The sequence below is a fragment of the Nestor notabilis genome, unplaced genomic scaffold, assembly GCF_000696875.1.
Source record: "Nestor notabilis isolate BGI_N333 unplaced genomic scaffold, ASM69687v1 scaffold13333, whole genome shotgun sequence".
Classification (NCBI taxonomy): domain Eukaryota; kingdom Metazoa; phylum Chordata; class Aves; order Psittaciformes; family Psittacidae; genus Nestor; species Nestor notabilis.
The window spans coordinates 23,567-49,072 of record NW_009922453.1 but is presented as its reverse complement, the minus strand read 5'-3'; the positions used below and the strand labels follow the sequence as shown (position 1 = coordinate 49,072).

Sequence of the window (25,506 nt, the reverse complement as noted above, 5' to 3'; positions counted from 1 at the left end):
CAAACCAGCATGAATCAGAGGTTTGTGGAATGGTGTTAATGGTTCTTCTCATGAGATTTAGTGAGTGTGTAACAATGCCAAATCACAGGAGCTGGGGTTTGCAATTTGTCTTATCGTAAACTCCTCAGAAATTGGTGGGCTTTTTTTCTTTTCAGGGACTATGCCTGTGTGAATCGGGTGTGTAGGAATGGGATCAGAATGAAAGTAAGTCGCGTAAAGCACAGAAATGTTGGAAGAAGGTTCTGCGAGGGAAGAGCAGCTAATACAGGCCCTGAGAATTTTCTTGATGGTCCCTTCCATTATAAATCAGTCATCTGGCTGGTGCTGAAATAACTGTGTCATACAAAAGAAGTCCCAGGGAAAAAGAAAACTAGTTTTGGGGGCTGGTGGGGGATTAATTTGTTTGTTTGGGGTTTTTTTCCTGCTGCAGTGGAGCTGCATTGCTCATTCTGTTAAAGTGTTGTCACTGAGGTCAGTACCAGGGATATTCAGGAGGGTTAATTTAAGAATGAAATAAACAGTCTCAGTTCAGAGTTTAGGAAAAGGTCAGAGAAAACACCACTGGGAATTTCTTTTCCACAAGAAAGCCAGTGGAAATATTCCCAGTGCATATAGCTGAGCTTGTTCTGCAGGTTTGTGGCAGTCGCAATTACAGTGGAAGTCCCAGAAGACTCCTCAGTAAAATGTCACTTGGCTTTGACATTGTTCAAATCCCTTCCATGCAGGTGTTGTTGGGAAATATCCTTTACTTGCTTATATAGAGAACTAAGTGTAGGCCACAGGGGTTTCATGAGGAGGTAGATACCTCAACATGAATTGGAAAATACTGTGTGCAGTGTTACCTGAAATGGGATTTGGGAAAAGCTAATGGAAAGTAAATTCCCATCTGCAAGAGGCTTTTTTTTCCTCTGTCCTCCAACTGGTACTGAAACATGGAGCCTGTGGACCAACCACTAATAGTCTTTATTCAGTGTTCCATTTTCTCTCAGTGGTCCGCAAATACCAGGTTTTGCTTGAAGTCTGCTCTAATTATTGTCCTGCGTTTGTGCATGACAAATCTAACATCTCTGTGGAGCAGGACAGGTAATTAATCACAAAGGTGTGGATACTCAGCTAAGAGATCTTATGATCTTAGTTAAACTTTCCACTCAGTGTCAGATGGGGGAATTTGAAGAAATGCTGCCAACTTACAAAAAAAAAAAGAAAATATTTAATTCTGGAAATAGGATTAGATCAAATGACACAGAGCTGGAATACAAAAAGGATTAGATTTTTTTAAAAAGAGCAAAAATTACTTTGTTAGAATTGTGTGTTTAGCACTTGTGAATGGTCATTTTTACCATTTCTCCTGTGAGTTTAGCTAGTGTTCCGTATTGAAAAGGTTCCTTGTAGATACAGCAAAATGCATTGCTTGAGATAAACCCTTACACCATAAGAGATGCCATCATTTCTTAATTCAAGGCATTTAAAAGCTGGAATAAGATAATGTACGTAGCAATTTAGCAGACACAAATAACAGTTTCAAGTACCATATGTTCAATTTAGCTGTAGTTATGCTAATGGAAAACAGAAAATTGGAAAACACTGAAGGTAGAAAGGTTCAGAAAGAATAAAACTAATGGGGACTTTTCAGGGGCAGAGTTCAGAAGCAAAACCTAGTCACAAAGATGCCAGCACAAATATTTGTTGCTTTTTATAGAGAATTGTTATTATCCCTGCATGTGTTTACTTACTATTAAAAGGATCAAGATAATTTGTGTGAGTAATACCCCCCAATTACCATATATGGAGTAAGATAACTTTATGTTAGGTAATAAAAGAAGGATTGTGTGGGGAGACAGAAGTCCTCTGCCACTGCCCGGGTGCTCTCATCCCAGCCAGTTTCTGCAGGGTGCTCATTAGCAGCTGCTTTTTTTTGGAATTTCAGGTAAGCTGAGTAAGTTTTTTCCTCCCCAACTGATTAATTACCCGTAACTATTCCTTGAAGGAACTTCTCAGGTGTATGTTGGAATATTTATTTTCTCACCCATGTATTACCGCTCTTTGTTGTCTGCAGTATCATAAATTTCATGTGTTATTATTGTAATGTTTAAGCCTCACATATTGTGTTTGCAGTGCATTGTTCTTTGCTTATTCACCGTTGCTTATTTCAAATCTTAATTAAAATTATTTCATCTGTTCCTATGAAAACGTTTTTACTTTGGGATAAGTGGTTTGAACTGTTATGATTCCCAGTTTGGAGTGGAAAAGATGGGGTGAAAACACTAGCTGTTCCTGTATTATTACCAATGCCATGAAGAGAATCTTAAAGTGACAATATGCATATTTATCCTTGCCAGCTGCAGTTGTTGAAAACCAGATGTATTCTTTCAGGCTTTAATTGATTCCCCAAGATGTTTGCAAAAGCAACAAAGAATTTTGTGAGAGAAACTGACAGTGGAGGTGACTTAATCCCTGTCTCCCACTTGAACGCCTCAGACAAGCTGCAACTTCTGAGCTTAGTTACGAAGAGAAAGAAGTTCTGGTGCTGGCAGAAGCCCAAGTATCATTTCTTAACAGTCACCCTGAGTGATGTGCTTACTGAAGACAAACCGATCAAACCAGGTAAAGCCATACTTGGGCAGCACTACTGTTGCAGGTAAAAAGAATGCAAAGCCTGATCTTTTTGGTTGTTATTCTCAATCCTGTTACTAGGGGGCTCCTTTCAGAGGACTGCTCTGAACTGTTCTCCATCTGTGGAAATGAGATGACTGGATCTTTTATCACTTGACTAGTTATTTAACTAAAACCAATAATTGTTAAGAAAAAAATAGATAATGTTTTGCCTAGATAGGCTACTGAAATTATGTGCTGAAGGTTGTCAAGCCATGCAGTCCTGCTGTTTAACAACAGTGCTATCTGCCGGCGCAGGAACCCCCCTAAAATACTGCTGGGGGATTCCAGTCAGTGACAGTAGTGTGGAACTATGCTGTGCTCCTGGTTTAAAAGCACTGCATAAACAGGTTTGGTGGTGACAGTAGCCCAGTCAATGCTTGTACAGGCATGGCCAAGCAAGTTTTATTTCTGCTTCCTTTCTTCTTGCACACACTCTTAAAAGCGGTTGACCCTTGTACTTCGTTCTTCATCCAGCTGTAGTGGTCCTTATCAGGTTTTAGGATTAACAGTCTGGAATCCCGTTCTTCTAGGTGTGTCACAATTCCATACAGGAAAATAGGTAAGTCCCTAAATTGAGATGTTAATTGTAGCTGGCTTGGAAGATTAGCTGATGCTGAGTCAGTGATAGGTGAACAAGATTCAGAGTTGTTTTAAGCCATTTGGATGCTTCTGTTGGTTTTCAGTGAGCTTTGGACAGCCCTATAATGAGATATGTCGAGATAATGGTAAGATACTAACCCTGCTGTACAAGCAGGTCTGCTTTGCAGTTCTTCTTTGTAGCTAAAATAAATTTCAATCATTCTTTATGATTCTTCTATAGCATCTGAGCTTAGCATTTCAATCACCTTATGTTTTCCTAAAATGGCAAAATATAAAAGGTAGCAGAGTGAAGATGATGAAAACATAGAGGAAGCAGAAGTAAGAGTTGCAGAACTGTAGATTTCATTTATTTACCTTCTCGATACTGCTGCCCTTCACTAACTTGTCATATTTTCTGTAAGCTGCTGTTTTTCCAATCAATTCAGGACCATTTCAGCACTTCTCTTTGCAAGCAGAAATCACTTTTATTGCTTTCCTAGTGATCGTGGAGTCTGACTTTGCAAAATATATGGGGAAGTTTGAAGATTTTGTTCAAGGAAGCATTGAAACTTCATTTGGAAAGATCAGCCTGGGAGCTGGAGGAAAGGGCTATGTGGAAAACCAGTCCTCATTTGGAAACCTGAGGAAGCAGGAGATTGACTTGCAGCAGCTTATGAAAGATGTCAAGGACAGGTATGTTTTTAATGTGGGCCTTGTAATGGCTGGGAAAGGTTACTGAGCTGAAAAGGCTTGGGCCAGCTGTGATCACCAAACAGTTGATTCTGCAGTGTTGCCATAGTTTGAGAATTATTTTTATTGTAAGCTGTCGTTTTTAGGTGATAAATCATATATAGAAAAATTAACATTTCCAGATTTTGAAAGCTTCATGGTCAAACTTTTCCCTTTCATTTTACAAACATCTCTCTGCAATTTCATCTTATGTATTTGCATGAATTGCGTTGTGGAACAAAAGCCAAATCCTTTGTTGGGGGACTGTACTGAGGTAAGAGTCCGGGAAAAAAATGGATTAGTTTCTCTATGTTAGTGGTGAAAATGCTGTGGAAACTGAATTCAGTACTACTTACGTTGTTGTAAGCAGGCTTTATAATTGTCTGTGTGAGCCACTGTGCTAGAAAACTGGATTATTTGAAGTCGAAGGAATAGCAAAGGTGAGCCAGCATGGTCCACACATCTGTAGATCTACATAAGAGTTAGAATGAAGAACCACCCACTGTAGGAGAATATCAAGTTGTGGTCAATGGCTCAGTATCCCAGTGGAGATAATGAGTGGTGTTCCTCAGGGGTCAGTGTTGGGACCGATCCTGTTCAATATCTTTGTCGGTGACATGGACAGTGGGATTGATGCACCCTCAGCAAGTTTGCCAACGACACCAAGCTGTGTGGCTCGGTTGATACGCTGGAGGGAAGGGATGCCATCCAGAGGGACCTGGACGTGCTTGTAAGGTGGGCCAGTGCAATCCTCATGAAGTTCAACAAGGCCAAGTACAAGGTCGTGCACCTGGGTCAGGATAGTCCCAAGTATACATACAGGCTGGGCAGAGGCTGGGTTGAAAGTAGCCCTCATGTGAAAGACTTGGGGGTGTTGGTTGATGAGAAACTGAACATGAGCCAGCAGTGTGCACTCGCAGCCCAGGAAGCCAACTGTATCCTGGGCTGCATCAAAAGGAGCATGAGCAGCAGGTTGAGGGATGTCATTCTCCCTGTCTGCTCTGCTCTTGTGAGATCTCCCCTGCAGTACTACATCCAGCTCTCCAACACAAGAGGACTGTGAACCTTGAGTCTTGCTTGAGCAAGTCCAGAGGAGGCCACAAAGATGTTCAGATTGCTGGAGCACCTCTTATGGAGACAGAGAGAGCTGGGGTTGTTCAGCCTGGAGAATGCTCCAGGGGGACCTTATAGCAGCTTCCAGTGCCTCCAGGGGGCCTAAAGAAAGTTGGAGAGAGACTTCTTACAGGGGCATGTAGAGATAGGACAAGGGGGAATGGCTTTGAACTGAAAGAGGGGAGATTTAAAATAGACATTAGGAAGACATTGTTTGCTATGACAGTGGTGAGGCCCTGGCACAGGTTGCCCAGAGAAGCTGTGGCTGCCCTATCCCTGGCAGTGTTCAAGGCCAGGTTTTAGGCAGGGCTTGGAGCAACCTGGTCTAGTGGGAGGTGTCCCTGCCCATGGCAGGGGACCTGGAACTAGATGGTCTTTAAGGTCCCTTCTAACACAAACCATTCTATGATCTATTGCTCACTGTTACACAGTAATATAGCTATGGTAATAGCTGAGGGGAACTATAATCTTAAATTTACAAGATATGCAACACTTCCTGTCCGACTCTGAAATTGTATTTATTTAATCTTGCAATCAGACAGTCATGGACCAAAGCCTACTTGGCAACCAGCTGACAAGTCAGGGATCTACTCTGTATTGCAGGTCTTGACTTGTGGGAGATGAGAGTGGTTTGTTTGTTATAGCATTGTACCTTAGATCTGTAGCAGGTGCTGTAATGCATTTTAATACCCTTTGCTGATGCTTTGAAGACAAAGATGATAGGTTTTTGTTATCAGCGCAGATGTTGTCAGGAGCATTGTAAATTTGCTTTAGATACGCTGATGTTCTAGAAATAATCCATTTTCACAGGAATAAGTGGCTGCTGTTCTTTGTATCGTGAGCGTTCACAAGTCAACAAACTTATTCTAATAAGGCACCTTGCCATCTCTGCACTAAATGCTTTATTAAAAACAGAAAATACTGGACTAAATGTGTGTACCAGGTCTGTAAAATTAGTATGCATCTAGTACCAGTAAAATAGTGTCAGTCAGGATTTAGGTAGAGTCCTATAGAAAACCAAACCAGAGTAACTTCAGTTTAGATGAGCAAGCTTTTATTTAGCTTCCTGCAGTGAGTTACCTGCTCTGTTCAAACAAATAATCCTCCCATAGCAAATCAGATTTACTTCATCACATCTTGGGGCTATAATACTGCATGTAACTAGATACTTAGAAATATAGTGTCTTCTTGTGTATGTGTAAACTCAGTAGCTCTACACCAATCTGAATATAACTGTAGATGAGGTTAATGTGTGTGCCTTCTAGCTACAAGGAGCTAGTTCTTAGTTCATAAAAAAGATGCTCGTAGCTTATTAAAGCTTATTATGCAAAGTGTATAATTGATACCCAGTCAGTCTGGCTTCTGCCAGGTCACTGGAGATGCTGAGGATAGCAGAATGTTAATTTTTTTCCTTCAGCATAATGCCAGGATCACTGGAAATTGTGGTAATGCCTTACAAATGAAATCCCAGATACTCATTCATAAATATTCTGTGATTTATGGAGGATTCTGTCCAAGCTTCTTGTTTTTGTCTTGTTCGTGGAGCGTTGTGTGGAATACAGGAATTCAGCATTCTGGAGTGCTGGTACCTACAGGTTAGTGATTTTGGGATGCAAGGCATGCAAAGATGAATGTTTGCCTGTCAGTCCTTGTGAGAGGAGAGTCAACAAAGTGTTCTTGATTTCATCTAATGACATACATTCCTTATGCTTGTTTCATCAGTTACTGTTTTGTTTATTATTCCTACATATACAGCCTAATTAAATTGCATTTTAAAATGGAATTCTTGTATTAGGCTGTTTAAATGGAAATTGCAGATAAATAGCAGAAAACTCTAAAAAAATGCTGCTGTGCCTTCTAAACTAAGTCGTGTGAGTGTTCAAGGTTCAGCAAGCTGGAAGTCCTCAGTGGCAGCAAATCGGGTTCCTGTCACTTCTGAGGTGAACCTTCTGAAGGAGAGTCCTGCTGATCTTTTAATTAGATTCCAGTGTCGCATTGCCTCTCCTGTTCTGAAAAGGAATATCAGCTGAAGGGTGCAGGATGAAATCCTGCCTGATTTGCAGAGGCAATGACAGAGTAAATGCAGAACACAATAACATAATACGCAATTTAAAAATCAAGTTAAATGGTACTTTTAGGTATATAAACTCAGCATATTTTATTTTGCATTGTTCTTTTTCATACTACATTGTGATTGCTAAATCACAGAGTACTGTAATATACTGATTTCAGGTCAGAGCTGTGTGCCTTTAGCTCAGTGATATTGCTCTGGAATTAAGAGGATATTCCGTCTTCTATTTTAAGGCTTTCAGCACTGCCTGCCATAAGATGCTCATAGAGAAGCTGATAAGCATGGACTGGATGAGCAGACAGCTGGATTGAAAACTGGCTGAATGGCTGGGCCCAGAGCATGTTGAGCAGTAGAACAAAGTCTAGTTGGAGGCTGGGGACTAACGGTGTACCACAGGAGACAATACTGGGTCCAGTCCTATTTAACATCTTCATTAGGCATCTGGGTGATGGCGTTGATGAGTGTACCCTCAGCATGTTTGCTGGTGACAAAAAACTGTGAGTCCTTTGTGGACAGTCTGGTCAGAGATTCTGCCTCTGAAAGAAAGACCCTCAGTCTCTGCTGTGGAGTTCAGAGCAGGCTTCTGCTCTCTCCTCTATCTGTGAGAACCTGCTCTGTTGCCAGGTGGTGTCTGTTTTCTCTTGCCTTCCATTGGTTTCTGCCTTTCTTCCTGCATTTCTCCTTCCAGTCTGCAGCAAATTGCTTTTGCACCTCTGTCTGTTTTCCACTGGTTTCCTCATGCAAGAAGAATGTTGAATGAAAAGTGAAGAATGCCTATAATGCAATAGGAGAGTGGAAGTATTCAATCCAGTTACATGTGGAGAGACTGTGATCAAAACAGAAATTCTTTTCTGTTCATGTTTGACGTGTAGAGCTTCCAGTAGAGTAAATCACTGACCTCAGGAAGGTTATTTAAGCAGAACAAACAAAAACCCATAATCTTTATCTTTTAAATTATCTTCATTCACACAGGCTCATACTTTGTGTGTTGATAATGGGACTTAGCAGACCAACATCTCACTGTATTTCATGTAGTAACTTTTTATAACTTTCAAGTACTTCAGCTCAACTTCTCATGGTGGGAAGCAGTATGGTGATGTAGTACCAGTCATGCAAGATCTGTGAGGGCTCTTGTACAATAGACAGTGAAAGAGATGATGAGAGTGATGATTGTGGAACAGAAATAAAAGGTCTGAAATGTGACCTGTGAAATAAGAAATAAGCAATGCAATTTGTGTGCCTGCATGCACTTATTCTCAGGGATTTAACTCAACCATCTCTTGTTATTCAGGTATGTTCTTGATATTCAGGGTGTTATGCTAGCAAATGAGTTCAGCTCTTGCAAAAATACACTGATAGATTTAGTGGCCATTGCCCTGCAATACTTTAAGCCCTGCTCGGATTCTTAAACTTTAACCCTGTTGCATTTCTCTCTTGATGACTATTTTCAGTGATAATTTAGATAAGCTGGGTATTTACTCACCTCATGTTGTCTCTTGTTGGAGTCGCTGAGAAGAGCAGAATGTTTTGCCTTCCACAGGCTGTGTTGCAGTAATAACTTATGATATGCCCACACACAGTCCTGGAGTCCAAGGGGTTTTGTAATAAAAAGTTCAGTGCCAGAAGACTAGAGGAGAGCGTTTAAGTGTGCTGTCCTAAAACAAAAGGTATTTGTAGCTGTGGTAGGGGTATGTGTTTTGAAGCTCTGAATCCAGTACTCACTAAACTTAGTGGGAAGAGGAGAGCATTTCTGTTGGCTTTACAGTTGAATATATTCCACTGAAATCACTTGAATCTTGATGCTGAGGCAGCAGCTGTGTCTCTGATACACAATGCAGCTTTGTGTAGAAGGACCTCAAAGTTGCCTCTGAGACGTAGTGCCTGCAGGAGTGCTGCATCAGGGACAGAAGCAGGTAGCTCTGTACCCTTGTTTTAGTGTCTCTGAGTAGCCTCCAGTGCTGTGTCAGCTTGCACAGCATTGCCTCAGAAATTTCTTCACCAGGCCTGTTTACCTGTCTGTGTCTTCTGACTCCTTCCTCTGCCACTCTGCTCTTAGTTCTGCATCTGAACCTCAAAGCCAGGAGCATGATGGGGTTGGAGGCAGTTTCACCTTGGACATAATCATCATAGAATGAACTAGGTTAGAAAAGACTTTTGAGATCATCAAGTCCAACCATTACCATAGCACTGGAAAGTCCCCCAGTTAACCATATCACTGAGGGCTTCACCTACATGGTTTTTGAACACTTCCAGGGGTGGTGATTCCACCACCTCCCTGGGCAGCCTGTTCCACTACCTGACTACCCTTTCATTGGAGACATTTTCACTAATATCCAGTCTGAACCTCCCCTGGCACAGCTTGAGGCTGTTTCCTCTTGTCCTATCATTTGTTACTTGGGAGAAGAGACTGGCCACTTGCTTGCTCCATTCAGGTAGTTGTAGAGAGTGATAAGGTCCACCCTGAGCCTTCTCTTCTCCAGACTAAACACCCCTGTTCCCTGATGTAAGAAAAAGTTTCCTGAATTATTTTGGTCCTTCATTTTTATAGAGTGAAATCATATTTTATACGTTTCTTATGTTAATGCTCTATCAAACCCAGCAAATCTATTTAATCTGCATTTTTCTACTTTTGTTTCGTTTCTTTTGCTGGAACTTTTGAGAATATCTGGTAAGTTTGTCATCCTCTAAACCAAGCAAAAAATACATCATACGAAAGCAAATGACAGATTGCTTTCATGCTTCTTCATTGTATTTCTTCTGTGGTTTCTTAGGTCAAATGTTAAAACTGCAAGTTCTTAGTGCATTAATTTGTATTTTCAAGATGCTTAGCACAGCTCTTCAGAATCATAAATAATTACTGTGAAGCGTATGATAGGCTTGATGGTCTGTTATGGTGATAACTAATAGCTCTGGTTTGGCAGACGCTTCTGAGAGCAGTGGTGTTTGTGATTGCTTGACATTTCTTCAATTTTTGCTTAATCCAAAGATTCATTGCATTCCAAGCATAAAGCATGGCTCTCAACCAAAAGAAAAAACATCATATTAATAAGCTCAGGAACGTTTGGGGGTGCTTTTCTGGTGCCTGCTGCATTGCTTCAGAGGTATTTTCTTTCCCTTGGTTAAACAATCAACTTTAAGGTTTTCAGACAGTTCATTCCAACTGATTGAACTTTCATATAAGCATTAACTCTCCAAAGATCAAAAATTGCCTCAGGATATTTTTAATTTAATAAAGACCCAAGCTGACTTCAGACTTATGCAGACTGCGTAAATCCAAACCTCTAGAATCCAATAAATCTAAAACTTTTTAATTAAATGTGGAGATATCTGTATTTAAATAAGGCTGAGTCAGACATGTCTTTCTGTCACATTTTTGGGGAATTGCCATTCAGCTCCATGAGTAAATGCCATTTACAGTAATAGGGAGGAGAAAAGACTGAATAACTTGAGCCGGGGATAGCAGTCTTTTAATCTTCCAACTGTCTTGCTTGAGTTATCTGTTTGTGGAAAATATGACATCTCATCTGGGGACCGCCCAATGGGTATTTTGCAAAAGTATACTGTAATTGACACATTTTAGTCAATTAGATACAGTTAAGAAGTTGCTTTAACTGTTACCAGAAGGTCTGTTAACACCCCAGAAGCCAAGGTAGTGAATTTTGTCATCTTTGCTTAGAAAATAATCCTTTCTCATTGTTTCTGGGAGTTCACTTTCTTTCTTAGAAGGAGCAGAAGAACCTTACTTTAGGAAGATCTCCAGCACATCTAAACACACACTGAATTATGTTGTGAGGTAGGGATGACCTGTTAAGTTGGAGGCAGGGGCTAGAGATTTGAGATCCCTCCCACAGTTAATTTGTCTTTTGTCTGTGACAGTCCCAGTCAGTAACTGAGAACCATGAGGTTATACTGGTGAATAACACAGGAGTTTATAGCGGGTGGGTTTGTTGGGGTTTTTTTCCAGTCATCTTTTTCAGTTTCAAGTCCATGAAATCTCTTCCATGTTTTCTTGTCCAGCCCTTTGCAGTGTTTGGTCAGTGCTGATCCCACTCAGCCAGTTCACGGTCTAAGTGAACACTGAAACAGATCCATAGCAAGGTGTGAGGGTTGGCACTGAGGTGATCACTCTTTTAGGGTGCTGGTCATCCCTCAAGAAGTTCTGGTGACTCAGAATTTGGCGGCAAGAATGTCAGGGCGCTCCTTTGCCTGCACAAGGGCCTTTAGATGCCAAACCAGCATTCCTAGTGGTGGTTACCCCAAGCTGTCCTAGTTCAGGTGAGTCTGGACATCAGCTCTTGGGCATGAAGGAGCCCATGTCACCTCCCCTGCTGAGGAACACCTGATGGCACACCTGTGAGAGGTAGAAGGATGTACAAAGATGAGGTGGTGGGACTGACTGGTGACAGGGAGATAAATGAGACTGAGTTTGGCCACATGGCTGGGAAGTGGTAATAATAAACTGTGGGAAGGAGGGGAGACTAAGGCTGAGAGCCATGAACAGCTGGTGTCATCTGAGGGTAAAAGAAGAGAATTACACGAGGTGGGGCTGGTGAGCTGGCTGGCTGTGGTACAAGGCTGAGGTGAATGAGGGGTGAGAAATGGGACTCAGCCTGGTCAGGTAAGAGAGAAAAAACTGAGAACTATTGTAAGGGAAAATAAGGGCTTGATTACAGGAAGAGAAACTAACCAGACTGGAGGTTGCTTGCTGTTTATTTCCTACCTTTAAGTAGCTTGACTGCAACGTCACTCTTTCTAAGCAGAGCTTTGTGGTGTGTGGATAATTATATTATATTGTGTGCTTATGTATTACACTATTGTAAGTATTGTCATTATGTGTGTGCATGCATAATGTATGCAGTAGTGTGCTAGGCTGCAGGGAGTTCATAATGTGGACCAGGAGGACGGGTCTTCTGTTTGTACTCCCCAGTAGCCTTTTTGGTAGAAGTAATTCGTTGGAGTGAAGACTGCAGGGTGGGAGCCACTGAGTTACTGACACTGTTTGTGCTATCGTGAGACTGAAGAGAATGGTTAGCCAGCATCCCCTGCCATGGTCTTGTTAACGTCAGTGTGAGCTTACTGTAACAGAAGGTTCAGTCCATTGTCCATGAGCCTGGCTGATTGTTTTCATAGTACACTGGAAGCTTAAACTTGTCTGTAGTTTTTCCTTTCTTTTTTTGCTTAAAAAGTAGCTAGGCAACTGCCATTTTTGCTCAGTGAGGAATCAAGAATTCAATACTTGTGCTAGGACTTGTTGAGGAATACGGGTATCTACTGCTACCAAATAAAAAAGAGGACATAATGATTTTGAGGAGACTGTTCGTACAGAAACCACTGTTATTTTTACAATAAAAGCTTCAAGCAATTAAGAAAATGTTTTGTTCTCAATTCAGTATTTATGTTGTTAATGGCATCTTTTCTTTTTCAGAACAATAAATCTAAGCAGTAGTTTACTGCAACAAGTAATGGAAAGGAAACGTGAAGTGCTCTGCATCTTGAGAGAAAAGATAATAACAACTCAGAAGTGTACGATAACTGAACACATCCAGACAGAAGAGAAAATCAGCGGTGTGGTGAGATGCAGCACAAAAATAGTAAAGGTAAAATTCTGCCAGGAACAGAACATTTGCAGATTGTCTGAGAAGAAATCATGCCTTCTCCAAATAGACTTCAGAGTACTTTTTATGCTTCCTTAATACCTTGAACTCGCTGCACTGCTTACTTGTGATACTTCAGAAAAGTAACATGTTCTCCCATTGCAATGGCAAAAGATGCCATCTTTTAGCATGAGCCTGGAATGTGGTTTCCATCAATACTGTCAAATTGTGATTCAGTTTCCATGTAGATTCCTGCCTAGAGCAGAACAAAACCAAACATGTAACTATTCAGTGAAAGCTGAAGAGCAAAAAGCATTGCTGAAGCAAATTTATTTGAAAAGCCAAGTAATCATTCATCAAAAATGTTTGCTGTGTCTAGTGAGTTTTAATATGTATAGAGAAGCTATTTGGTTTTGCTCATGGGAGCAGAGTTTAGCTGCATTATAAGGGTATCTGAAAAATTGCCCGTGAACTGAAAAGGAATTACCAAAGTCAAAACATATGCTCATTCATAGTAAGGTTTTTTATAAACTGCAGATGACTCACTTCTGTGTACAGGGTGTCTCCAGTAGCAGAGATCTGGGAGTTGCAGTTCAACAACCCTCGGTGCAAGTGTGACCTTCCTGGTACCAGTCTCCAGCTGAGCAAAAGGGGTGCCAGGATAAAAGAGGGCAGGGCAGGAGACTGAAGTCCATTTCTTAGTGACACAGTGTGGCAAAAACTGCACCTGGAACTCAACTTTGCACTAGGAGAGGGTATCTAAGAGTTTGACAGCTGCTCTTGGCATTGTGCTGCTCACTCGCTGCTCATGTAGTTCCTTTCATAGATGTCAGATATAGTGTGTGTTGGCTGGACATCATGGAGAATAGCACACATTCTTTCTCTCTGTTTTGCCCTTAATTAATTCTGTGTCTAAGCTACATAATAACTGAATCAGGTAAACAGTGAATAAATCTGTCCTCTAGGTTTCAGTTTGTGAAAGTGGAAGTATGATGAAGGATTCTAGTGTGATCCTTGAAATTCCTCCTGCAACCACTATTGCCTACGGTGTAATTGAACTGTTTATAAAGCACAGTGGCCAGTTTGGTAAGTATAAAGCTCATTTTCTATGGTACCTGTTTTATTTATTCAATAAATCATAAACTTGGAATAACTTAGGTTTCAGGGGACCACAGGAGGTCACCATTTAGCTCAAGCCCCAACTCAAGGCAGGGTCAGCTTTTGATTTAAGTTCAGAGTTAGATCAGATTGCTCATATCGTTGTCTATTCAAGTTTTGATTACCTCTAGAAACAGACATTCCACCATCCCTCTGGGCAGCCTTTTCTCATGTTTGACACCTGTCATGGTGAACTTTTTTCTCCCCTTAATACTGATGAGACTTTCTATTTCTTTAACTGGTGTCTATCGCTTTTTGTCCTATCATCATGCAGAGTTGTCTGGCTCTGTCCTCTTTTCATGCTTCCATTGGGTAGTCGTAGATAGCAGTAAGGTTCTTCCTACTACTGTAGATAGCAGTATTTTCTCCAGGCTGGACAAACCCTGTATGTCAGCCTCTTCTCACACATGATAATCCCAGCCCCTTGGTAACTGTTTGCCGGATTGCTCCAGTATGTGTATGTTTGTCTAGTACCTGGGGAGTCCAAAACTGGACACTACACTCTGAATGCAGTCTCCCAAATTGAAACATCACTGTCATTGATCCACTAGCTACGCTCTTGCCAGTACAGCCCAGTATGCAGCAAACTTCAATAGCTGCAAGGGCACACTGCTCAACATCTTGAATTTGCTGTCCAGGTCTTCTTCTGCAGTTTTGCTTCTAGCTCTCTGGCCCTCAGCCCCTGCTGTTGCCTTCCCCTGTTGGCAGGGAGAGTGAACTGAATATAAATCGATGGTCAACCAGGAATGTTCAGACAACAGTCATGCTAAGGGAAGAATTATTCATAAACTGTAGGACTGGAATTTAATCTTGTCTGTCTATTTTACACTTTCCTAGATAGATTATTCTCAGAATGGTTACAGAAATGCCCTTGTCGTGTTTTCTGATCACACTTTATTTATTTCAGGTCAAATACTTTCAGGTGTCAAGTAAAAAACAATGTTGAAGTTGGCTTTGGGGGGAGTAGTAACTCTGCTCTGCAGAATCGCTTGGGTTTTTCTTTCTTGTCTGTCCTCAGTTAAACTCCCTGACCTAAAGGAGGTTTCAGGGGATGTTATGCAAGAAGGAAGGAAATCAGATGGACTCTGTAAAGCTGGAAGTTGAAAAGGACTGATGTGGGGAGAAGCAGGAGATACGTTGAAGAAATATTTGTATTGCAGTTGAGATTTCAATCCAGGATGCACTTTATTTACATAAGAAATGTAGAAGGTACTGTCCATCATTCTCCTTCAACTGACTCTGATATTATGGAAGTCTGTAGGTTCAGTAATGTAAGTAAATACCATGTAACCTGTAAAAAAAAAAAAAAAAAATCTCTGAAATGTGGAATTGCTCTGACACAGGCTGAACACAGAGACAGAGCAGAGGATGTTGACTTCATGGTCATAATAAAAGTGTAATTCAGAGTAATCAGGTGCAATTAAGGCTATCTGACTACACAGGTGTAGAGCTGGTAACCTGCTTATGTCATTACTAGATAGAAATCTAGAATCCTTCTTTTTCTTTTTTTCATGTTTAATGTATGTCTTTTAAGCTTCAGAACAGCATTGCTTTATGTTTTAAGTCAAACAACCTATGGCTTCCCTCTTTTTTTTAATGTGCTGTCTTTCCTGGCCTCGGTGTCATTGAGAACCTGGAGGAACTAACAACAAAATTAGGGATTTTAAGTATGGTGGTGCCCAACCTTCAACTTCTTAATGTCTGAGCAGTGATCAGCATCTGTTTATGGAAATAAAAATAGCCTTTGAAGTTGAATCCAGAGACTAATGTAGTCCTCTCACATGAGACTGAAAGTGACCAGTAGCATAATGTGATTCTCTTCACAGATAATTACGGAATAAGGTGCATTAAGAGGTTGGGTTTTTTTGCTGCTTTTCCTTTGCCACTGGCAGCGTATGGGTTATCCTGTAAGGAAAAGTGGAATATAAAATTTCTGGCTAATGTGACTGGACATGCTTGGGCATTTTTATAAAGAAATGAAAAAGAAATAAAAAGAGGTCTAATCCTTTTCTGATCCCTTTACCATTATGTTTTCCTGTGATCATTCTGTTTGATTCCTACAGCTAATTTTTCACTACATGTAAAAGCTGTTCCTATTACAGGCTTTGCAGTTTTGGGTCTCTAAAGTCTTACTGCAGGTCCTTTTGTTCTTGCTTTAGAAAACAGGAGGTACAGTAGTATCCCCTGATTTGCTTTGTTCTGTTCATTGCTATAAATGTGACTTGCTTCCTCTTAAATGACTGTAAATTAAACAGTCCTAATCTTTTCAGCTTCTCCAAGCAAAGGAGTCTCTTTGCCTTTGGTTGTTTTCATTGATTATCTCTGGTTTTCTTCCATTTTTGTAAATTTTCTGATTAACAAGATGTAACTGCACGGTTGGAGGTTGGTCATCGATGAGTGTAATAGAATTCAAGAGAGAAAATATCACAATAGTAATATATTCTTTCATCTGCTTATTTTCCCTTCTCTTTTTTTAAAGAGTGTGACAAAATTAATGAGGTAGAAAATTAACAGCCCTACTAGTACAAAACATTGAGTCCTGTATTTTCCTCTGAATCGAGTCCTGTCTGAGATTTAACAGCAGGATCTGTGTCTTCTAAAACTTTTCATGATGCTGTGTATTGATTTCCCCTATTAGCATCAATCTGCCTTAGGAGGGCAGGTAGTTTATTAGCACTATCTTCCCCCTTCAGGGGTCGTGTGAAAGCCTTGTTATTATCCAATATTATTATTATGTTGGCCTTATAATGCCGTAGCTGCTGTTGGGGTCTCATTGCTTTGGGAAGTTGTTTAAGTTGTGTTAATTGCTCTCTGCTCCTCTATCTCCCTTTTCTCTCTGAAGGGTTATGTAGGCATAAAGGCCTCTGTTGTCTTTCTCTGTGGCAGAGATTTCTTTCCCTACTCTCCCTTTGAAAAGCCTTTTGCTGATGGAGTGCTCTCTGTGCTTTCTCTTCTGCTTTGAATGTCCTTAATTTGGTGAGACAGACTCTTGCAACTGCAGGAAGGTTATATTTAGGTTTTGTGCCTGCTACGTGTGAGCACTGTGCTTGATTAGTTACTTTTTCCCTCCCCTTTGCTGTCAGGTATTACTCCAAAATTGAGTTTCTCTTGGTAGCCTCTCTGCATTCTCCTCAGACCTGCTGCAGAGGGCTGGGGCTACAGTTACAGGTCTTGCATTTGAGATGATAAAAGACAATCAAAATATGCATAGGGCTTTGATGGTACTCTGCATCTTTGGGGCACAATATTGGACACATGAGCACAGAACTTAATGTTCCAGATTTCTCAGCATAACTTTCACAAAGGCTTCCTGTGTACCTGAGGAGTCCCTTGGCCTCATCAGGTTGGGCATTAGGGTGGCAGGAAATGGGCAGTCCTGTTTGGGCCAGGTAGGCCAGCGCTCGTCATGAAGACAAGGCAGGAAGGGTAATCCAGCCAGGTGTGTTGTTTTCTCCATGAACTTACTGCAAAGTGACAGTATATTGCAGAGTGAACATGCCTGGGGGGAGTCCTTTAAGATCTCTGAAAAGCCCCCTATTTTCCACTCATCTGGAGAATTTGGGGGTGGACCTGTAGCTGGGCTGAGAAAGGGGAATCTGTAAGTGCCATGACCAGAAGCAGCTCTGTGAGAGACTCTCACAGTTCATTCGTATCTCAGAAAGTGCTTTCACATGTCTCCATTATGAGTGGACCCTTTAGCCAGCATTACAGTGCATCTCTTACTTGGCAGAAAACATGAGGAATTCATACCTGCATCTCTTGTATGCAGCATTCAGGTTTATGGTGTCAGTGAGAAGTTTTCATGTTACTTGCTGCCTGCATTACCTTAATTCCCATGAGCTGGTGTCACGTTTTGGAGCTGGTAGCTGCACCACAGGGTCTGTCTGCACACACTATACCAAACATCAGGGCTGCAGTAATGCTCAATAATTCACATACATAGCCACCATTGGCATTCTTTCCATGTCGAAAAAGATGAGCCATGGAGAAATCACGCACAGGCACACTAGACAGTATAAGCTCAGTAATTACTTGTGCATTTTATTAATTTTATTTTTTAAATTGAATTTCTAATTACAGAATTCTGTCTGCTAGATGAACAGCAAGGAGGTTTTGAAAAAGAAAGCACAGAAGGCTCGACTTGTCCCTCTTCAGCACTATTCAGAGATGCTTCGTTTCTCTATCAGCCAGATGCTGTTGATAACGAGATGTACTCTGGGGCTAAAAACCTCATTCCCAGCCATGCTTCTTTAAGTGTATTGAAACAAGGTATTACCAGAAACACTTTACATTATTACATTACAGTGAGTTTAAGCAATGTGATAGGAGGAAATAATCTGGTAGAATAGTGGGTAGGAAATTATGGTAGTTCATTTTAATAGCCCTTATCAGGAACTCTTAGGGGAATGCACTGAAAGAATGGAAGAATTTACTGCTGCACTAGGTGTATGCAGTAGACTGTTCCCCAGGAACATCCTGAATCCCTTTGTCATAAATATGATCTTACAAAATCAGGTGTTCATGCCAGTTCTGTTATATTCCAGATGAACTCTGTAAGATTAGTGATGATTTATGCTTTCCTTCAGAAAGGGCCACCGATGCCTTCATCATTTGGAAAATACTCTTAGTAAAGCTTCTCAGTTAAAGGTTATTTTAAGTCTCAAAAATCACAAAGGCATCTCCCCCCTTCATTTAGCCTTATCATTTCTGAGATGCTTTATGGAGATCTTTGGTATCAACTATGGCTGGCAAAATGAAAATGTGATTTAAACGGCAATTGGAAAACTGGTATAATGGCCAGGCACAACTTGTTTGTTGTAGGCATGGGGGAGGAAGGGGCATGTTTGTCACCAGAGAAATGAAAAAAGGGAAAACAAATCAAGGCCTCAGAACACATTTTACTGTTCTTCAGTTCTTGGCAGAGTTCTTACAGCTGGTTCTGATGATGAGCATCACTTTTATTATCTCTGCATTTCACCCTTTGGCTGTTCAGTGGACTAACTGTGACCAAAATAGGTATTTGTTGTCCTGAAATAAACTCTGCCATTCTTCGTAGTAGGCTTGTTGGAAAGGAATAACTCTGTCTGCGTATAAAACCCAGTTATCTGTGAAAGAATGCACTGTTTTGTTTGGTTTGTTTTAGCTTGACATATGTTTGGACCTTTCTTGCTTACAAGGCTTGGAGGTTTCTTTTCATTAATTAACCTGAACTGTCTCCTGGAAAAAAACATAAACATACTGTTTCTACTAAAGGTATTTTAAGTAGGTTTCCTCTTCTGTTCTTTGTACAGGCAGTCATACAGTTGCATCAGGTATAAAACATATCTGCCTGAGGCTCGGTTGGTTTTTCTTTTTCCAGTAAAGTAATCTTTGGATACAAAAGGCATCTTTAAAGCGTGCATGTTTCTTGACCGGAGTGACACGAAGGGAGGTTTCTTTGAAACAAGGTTAACAATGCCTCTGTGCCCATATTTTTGGAACGTGGAAAAACACATTCCAACCTTCCAGTTGGCATTATTGACTTGAAAACTTATTTTTCTTTCAGCAAGGCAGTAATTTGATGTCACGAAACATTTTGTTTGAGTGTAATAGTTGAGCTGTGGGGGAAGAAGTGAACTCTTTTGTGCTTCTGTGTATCTATTGTAATGGATTCAGTATTTCAATCAAGAAGAGATTTTTGTCCTGATTTTTGTAATAATAATAGGGTCAGGGGTGAAGGGTTGTAATTCTTTGATGTACCTGGTGAAATACAAGGACAGTAACAACTGAGGATTGCAATAAGAACTTTTAGTTCTGTGTGTGGACTCGTACCTGTGACTTTTTAATTCATATTAACCCACAGATTAAGAAGTAAAGTTGAGAGCAGAACTTTTCATCCTGTCTTATAAATGAATGTTTTCTGGAGATGAACTTTCAAATGAGAAACCTAATACATGGTTAGTTCAGTTTACATTAGATACTGAACTCAAAAATGTTGATCCTTGGTAGCTGTTCTTCTTTCTTAAAACTTAAATTGATGCTTCGTTAGCTTCACAGGGTAATAGAATGAGATGTGTTCCAGCCTTGCCTTATGACTTGTGCTGATAGAAATCAGCATGTGGTGATAAGTGAGCTTCTGAAACACACAGTAAAAATGCTAACTAACTGTTTTCACTGGCACTTGTGTAGAAATACTTAGTTTTACTTTTTACTGCTTTCTTGGGCAAGATCTGTCACGGCTGAAGACTGAGTTCCAGCCCTTTTTGAAGCTGCCGGAAGACAAGCGAAAAGCTTTATATAAAACCCTTTGTGAGCTCTTGCTCTGTGAAGAAATGGTGACTGCCCTGGAGGACGTGGTAAGAAGAAGAAACTTTTGCTTGTTTCCCAAAAGCAGTTTCAGAATAGAGCTGCCATTCTCCTCTGCTGGAACTTTTCTCTTTTGAAGAAGGTTACTTACTCTTTTGCTTCCAGGTAGATGATATCTGCACAGGAGACAAGCCAGACCTGACAGAGTTAAAACCTGCACAACAACGAGACCTCCTGGACTTCTTGCAGCTCTTAGGGTACAGGTTGCAGAAGTGCCAGCCTCGGGATGAAGAACTCTTCTCAGCTGCTCACCTTCTCATCAGTGCTCTCTCTGGTACGTTGGGAATGAAAAGAAGGGCCATTTTTTAAATGTAATTTCCTTTTAGAAGCTCCCTCTGTGTTAAAGCATTTATGGCTCCTTTTGAGCAGTCGATGAGGTGAGTGGCTGTCATTTGTTCTGTTCCCTTTTTATGAGTTTGGTATACCATGCTTAGCATTCTTGGCTGGGACTTAAATTCAGCCCTCAATCACTGACAGATTGTGCTTGTAAAATACACGTTCCCACAGGATTGCTTAACTCTGCTTTCGTCTGAGTGTGGGCATTTCCAGTTTGGCAGGCTGATTCCTGTTCCGACAGCATACAGAGCTCTTCCCGCCTAAATGCTGAGAATTACAAATTAGGAGTTGTCTTTTGTGTCACACATATATCGGTGAGGTGCAAACTATATTTAGCAGAAGTGCATTTAATGTGGAGACACTGCAATTAGAGGGTTGTTTTGCAGCTGCTGGAACAGGAGATTAAACATAAATGTCAAACAAATGCCATCCTCACAATCTAGTTGGCACCACAGTGTTAATTAAAAGCTACCTGAAACGTCCAAGACAGACTTTCCTGGCTTTTTCTCCTCTCTCTCATATATAAAGAATTTCCTGACACTAAGATAACGAAGGGAAGTCCAGTGTGGTATTAGTTAGACGTGGTAGTGTGCAGCAAAATGTCAGTGTGCATCCATTTACCCACTGAACCCAGGTAGAAGAGCTTAACTCATTTGTGGAGACAGAAAAGAAACAGAAAACAGAAACCTGCTGATGTGGTAACAGTTGTCAGATGCTATTAACAGAAGGGGGCAGTTAATTGAGCGTGTTGCATTATCACCTGGCTTTGGACATAATGTCTGCTGCTGAAGTCCAGGCGTTAATGTGGCTGGATCAAGAATCAAAAGCTGGTTTATGCCTGTTGCTTCTAGTAGGATTTACAGCCTCTGAGTTGAAGGGCACCACAGGGATCATTTAGTCTGTCTCCCTGCCCCAGCACACTCTCAGCTAGGCCATTCGTCTCAGATGTATTTTTGCTGAAGTCAGCATCTCATATGGATTTTGAGAGCAGAGGTTCTTGTTTTATTCAAGGCCTAAATGATTCATCCAGCCTGCAGGCTCAGGGTGAAACACTGGGGAGATGCTTATGGACGAGACAAGAATGGTGGGGAGGAAATCCCCTTTCCTACAAGGTGACCTTTCTCAAGGGCAGAGATAGTCAGTGTGGGGCTTGTATCCATCACTCATCCCATCTTATTCCGCAGTCTCGGAAGCAGGCAGGAAAGGGCTGGATCAGCCTCTTCCAAGCAGCCAGCAGAGCACTTGTAACAACTGTCCTCAGCATTGAATCACTTTGCTCTCCAGCATCCATTTCACAAGGTGCTGTATGTGCAGATGGGCCACAAAAATGCAGCTCACCTGTCTTTGCTCAGCAGGAGAACCCCACCTCAGAGCTCACTGTTAGGAAAGAGCCCTTTCCAGCAGCCAGCCTGGTGCAGTGTTCACTGGAAACAATCTTCCTCTTGTCATGTTTCCTCCACAGAGCTGCCTGATTACACTCTTGTCCTGCTGCGTGCCTGCTGTGATCTTCAGGTAGTTCCGGCATTGTGTTGTTTGGTGAGTAATCAAAATGTGGCTCTGTAGCATGTGTGCCCAGCAGCACTAATGACTCTGTCCTCTGCCTTACCGTGTTTCTTCCCCAATAAAGGTGTTAAGCTCCAGTGCAGATTTCAGCTGTAGGCATTGCTTTAGCAAGGTCAGAGTCTGACAGTGGCAAATGATGCAGGTAATTTAGTGCAGACGGATCCCAAACCTCTGAAACATTCCTCGTTTTGGGGAGATTTCATGGGCTGTGAGCAAAAGAAGACTGTGACTTAAGCTCAACTTCTAATTTACTAATAGTCTCACTAGCCCATTTTAAAGTCTTGGTAACAGTAATCATCTGCCCTTGGGAAACAGGAATTTCCCACTGACAGCATCAGTGCTTGGGGTGTGGCAAATTCTGAAGTTCCTGAACTCTGAGGCCATTCATTGGAATTGCTGAAAGAACAGGGCAGGGCTTTTTTTTTTTAAGCTCACTGGCAAAAATAATAGTAGAAACCTGTAAATACGTAGGTGCAGGGGGAGTGCTGCTGTTTGCTCAGAGCGAGAGTGAGAGTTCAGTGTGGTCTTCAGTGATTAAGGGGGGGGTGTTTGTGTCTTCAAGGAAATCAAGGCCAGGTTGGACAGGGCTTGGAGCAACCTGTTCTGGTGGAAGATGTCCCTGCTTGTGGCAGGGGGCTGGAACTGGGTGAGCTTTAAGGTCCTTTCCAAACCATTCTGTGATTCTCGGTCCTGCAGTGGGAGAGGCTGAACTGGGGAACAGGCACTGTAGGAGAGATGTTTCCCCTTAAAGGGTGCCATAGAGCTTTGGTTCTGGATGAGGATGATGTGCTTGTCAAGGCTAATAGTAAAGGGAATCTTGCCCTTTTCCCACTCTCTGGTGAGCTGTGTAATGGCAGGAGAGTCCTGCTTGGAAAACCTTTTTGATGTCTCTGTGTTTTGCTCTCTCTCATAAACACAGCCGAGCATCGCTGCAGCTGATGGCTCTATGGCACTGAGCAGTCCTTTGGTGGCAACTCTCACTGACAGAGGAGGATTTGACGTGGTACAAAGGCTGTTTGCTTCATCAAACATTAATTTGGAAATGACAGAGTCTTCTGTGAAAGCTGTAACTATGAAAGAACCGAGATTCTTCCCGCTGGTTCTTTATGTCGCATTGTATGGATTTTCTGCTTTAGGTGGGAATGTGTAGGAGTTCTGCTGAGTTACTGCTCTCGCCTGTTCTTGTGTAGCTCTGCAGTGTAGTGTTGGTGTGTCTGAGCTAGGAGTAGAGCCACTGGGTTGAGTGCATAGGACAGCCCCTGTGGGGGTTATGGTGGCCAGGGTGGGCTCAGCAGGCCGAGGGTGAGCACTCTGCACTGCCCGAGACGCACCGCTGCTGCTCTGCAGCTTCATTAAGATGTGTGGCTGCAGTGGGAAATGCAGAAAGAAGGGGTGAAGGGGGGGGAATCAGAAAATTCAAGCCTGGAACAGGAATTGAACGTAGCTGTTCTGGATGTTGTCATGTCTGTGGGGCTTTAGAACCTGGTGGTTTGCATTTATATGCATGAGAGAAAACCATGAGGTACAAACTGTTCTGTGTAAGCAAGCAAACCAGCAGGCTGTGGAAGGCCGGGGTCTGCAATGCAGTAGCTGCTTCGCTCACTTAGGACTTGATGTAGGGAATGCCTTCACTCTGGAGCAAGCAGAGTGAAGGGCTCTCAAAGAGGTACTTGATTAGGGTTTCAGTTGTTCAGTGTAGTTTGGCTTTACAGATGTGAACTGCACTGCAGGAAATAAACCTTTTTCCAAAACGAGGAGCACTTCAGGGGTTTGTGCTTCTGTTCAGCATTTCAGTTTTCCAGGAAGTTTTTACTCACCTCAGCAAGTTTCTGATGTTTAAATTGTGTTCTGAAAGTTCTCTCTGAGGCACAGCGATGCCTTTCAGTGTGTGCACACAAAACGTCCCAGAAATGATCATTTTACCCATGTGGCATTTTAAGTGCAGATGTTTTGCTTGTTTATTTGACTAAGAGCAAAGTGTTGGTAAAGCTGCCAGGGGCTGTTGGGCTTGGGAGTGTTTTGCCTTTTTTTTCATTGCAATCTTTTTGTAATCATGTGGATGGGACAGAAATGCAGCAGAGACCACTGTAAATACGGGCTTGGGAAGGCGGTGTTCCAGGTAAGTGGAATGTCAGTGCTTCCAGGCAAGGCTGAGATGGCTGACACAACAGGGCAGCTGTGGTGTGCATGGGGGCGACCAGTAACCAGCCCCTGCAGCTGAGCTGGTGGCTTGAGTCCTGCCCTCAGTTTTCTGCTCTGTTCCCACACGCTCTGGAGCAGATGGTCTGAAGACCGACTCCTGTCAGTTCAGCTTTCCCTGGGGAACTGACTTTGCAAAAAAGCCCTATAGTCCTTTTCCATGCCCTGAGAGTGCCTGATCCCTGGCATGCTGCCGGCCCTGTGTCTCGTCAGTGAAGCTGATGGCACTGCCCGAACCTCACACTGGTGTATCTATCGGGAAACATCCTTCAGGAGGGTGGAAGCATGTTATTCTGCTTACAGAAGGATGTGTGTTTGTGTGAATGTCTTTTGCCAGTCACTGCTCAAAAGTTGCCTCTGTAACTAATTTATCAAAATGTTATGTCAAAACAATAGAATAACTTATAACCTCGTGCATGTAATTTTGTTCTTTCTGGGATTTCAGTCATGCCCTTGGCTTTGAACGGAGGTGGCAGATGGCTGTGTGGGCATCTGTGTGGTGCTTTGATCTTCCTTAAAGAGCTTGATGTGCACTGTATGACATGAGTGCTTTCAGGGTGTGCATGCTGTGTTGTGTGGGCAGGAGAGGGGATTTGTGTGAAGAAGATTAAAAAAAAAACCAAACCCAAATGCTAGGTGTTCTATGGAAACATCATTAAAAGAAGAGGTTCTGTTTGTTTCCTGCTGCTTTGCTTTCGGATGTAGATTAGTCTTTTGCTTCAGCTAAACCCATGGCACAGGTTGAGGCTGAGTGTTATGAAGGTTGCTGACAAAGCAGAGGTGAGAGCACCTGCGGGGCTGGGGTGGTTCTGGGACTGGGGAGGCCTCACAGCTGCTGCCAAGGAGGCTGCTGTGCTCTGTCACAGGTAACAGAGCTGCCGCAGCCCTTAGACAGGCAGGAGCTCAGGGAGATGTTGTGTGAGCCAGTTCTCATCAGTAAAGGAGGAGATGCAGATAAAAGGCAGATGTGTGCAGATTGCCTCTTGATGGCTTATTTGGCTCAAATTCAGACTATGACAAAAACAATCAGAAAAAAGCCAATTATGGGGTTTTTCTCAATATTAAATCTTTATTATATACAAAAATATTTGTTGGGAATTAACAGAATCTCATCATTTGTACAGTAACATTTTTATGTTTGGCTGTGTTTATTGTGAAAATATT

The 25,506-nt window shown here is 41.9% G+C and overlaps 1 protein-coding gene across 1 annotated transcript; it reads left to right on the top strand.

Annotated features, from left to right (window-relative positions):
• Positions 1–725: 725 nt before the first annotated feature.
• Positions 726–23,293, top strand: DFNA5 (deafness, autosomal dominant 5). Its single transcript, XM_010011614.1, has 10 exons — positions 726–797; positions 2,374–2,604; positions 3,735–3,927; positions 12,573–12,744; positions 13,707–13,827; positions 17,980–18,168; positions 20,107–20,234; positions 20,350–20,518; positions 22,043–22,116; positions 23,063–23,293. Exons 2-10 carry the CDS (start codon positions 2,394–2,396, stop codon positions 23,291–23,293), a joined length of 1,488 nt encoding a protein of 495 aa, XP_010009916.1. The 5' UTR covers positions 726–797; positions 2,374–2,393.
• Positions 23,294–25,506: the final 2,213 nt, after the last annotated feature.

Coding starts and splice junctions, on each gene's coding strand:
- DFNA5 (XM_010011614.1), top strand. CDS start 2,394: ATGTTTGCAAAAGCAACAAAGAATTTTGTGAGAGAAACTGACAGTGGA. Junction 3,928..12,572: donor ATGAAAGATGTCAAGGACAG/GTATGTTTTTAA, acceptor TTTCTTTTTCAG/AACAATAAATCTAAGCAGTA. Junction 22,117..23,062: donor TTCCGGCATTGTGTTGTTTG/GTGAGTAATCAA, acceptor TCATAAACACAG/CCGAGCATCGCTGCAGCTGA.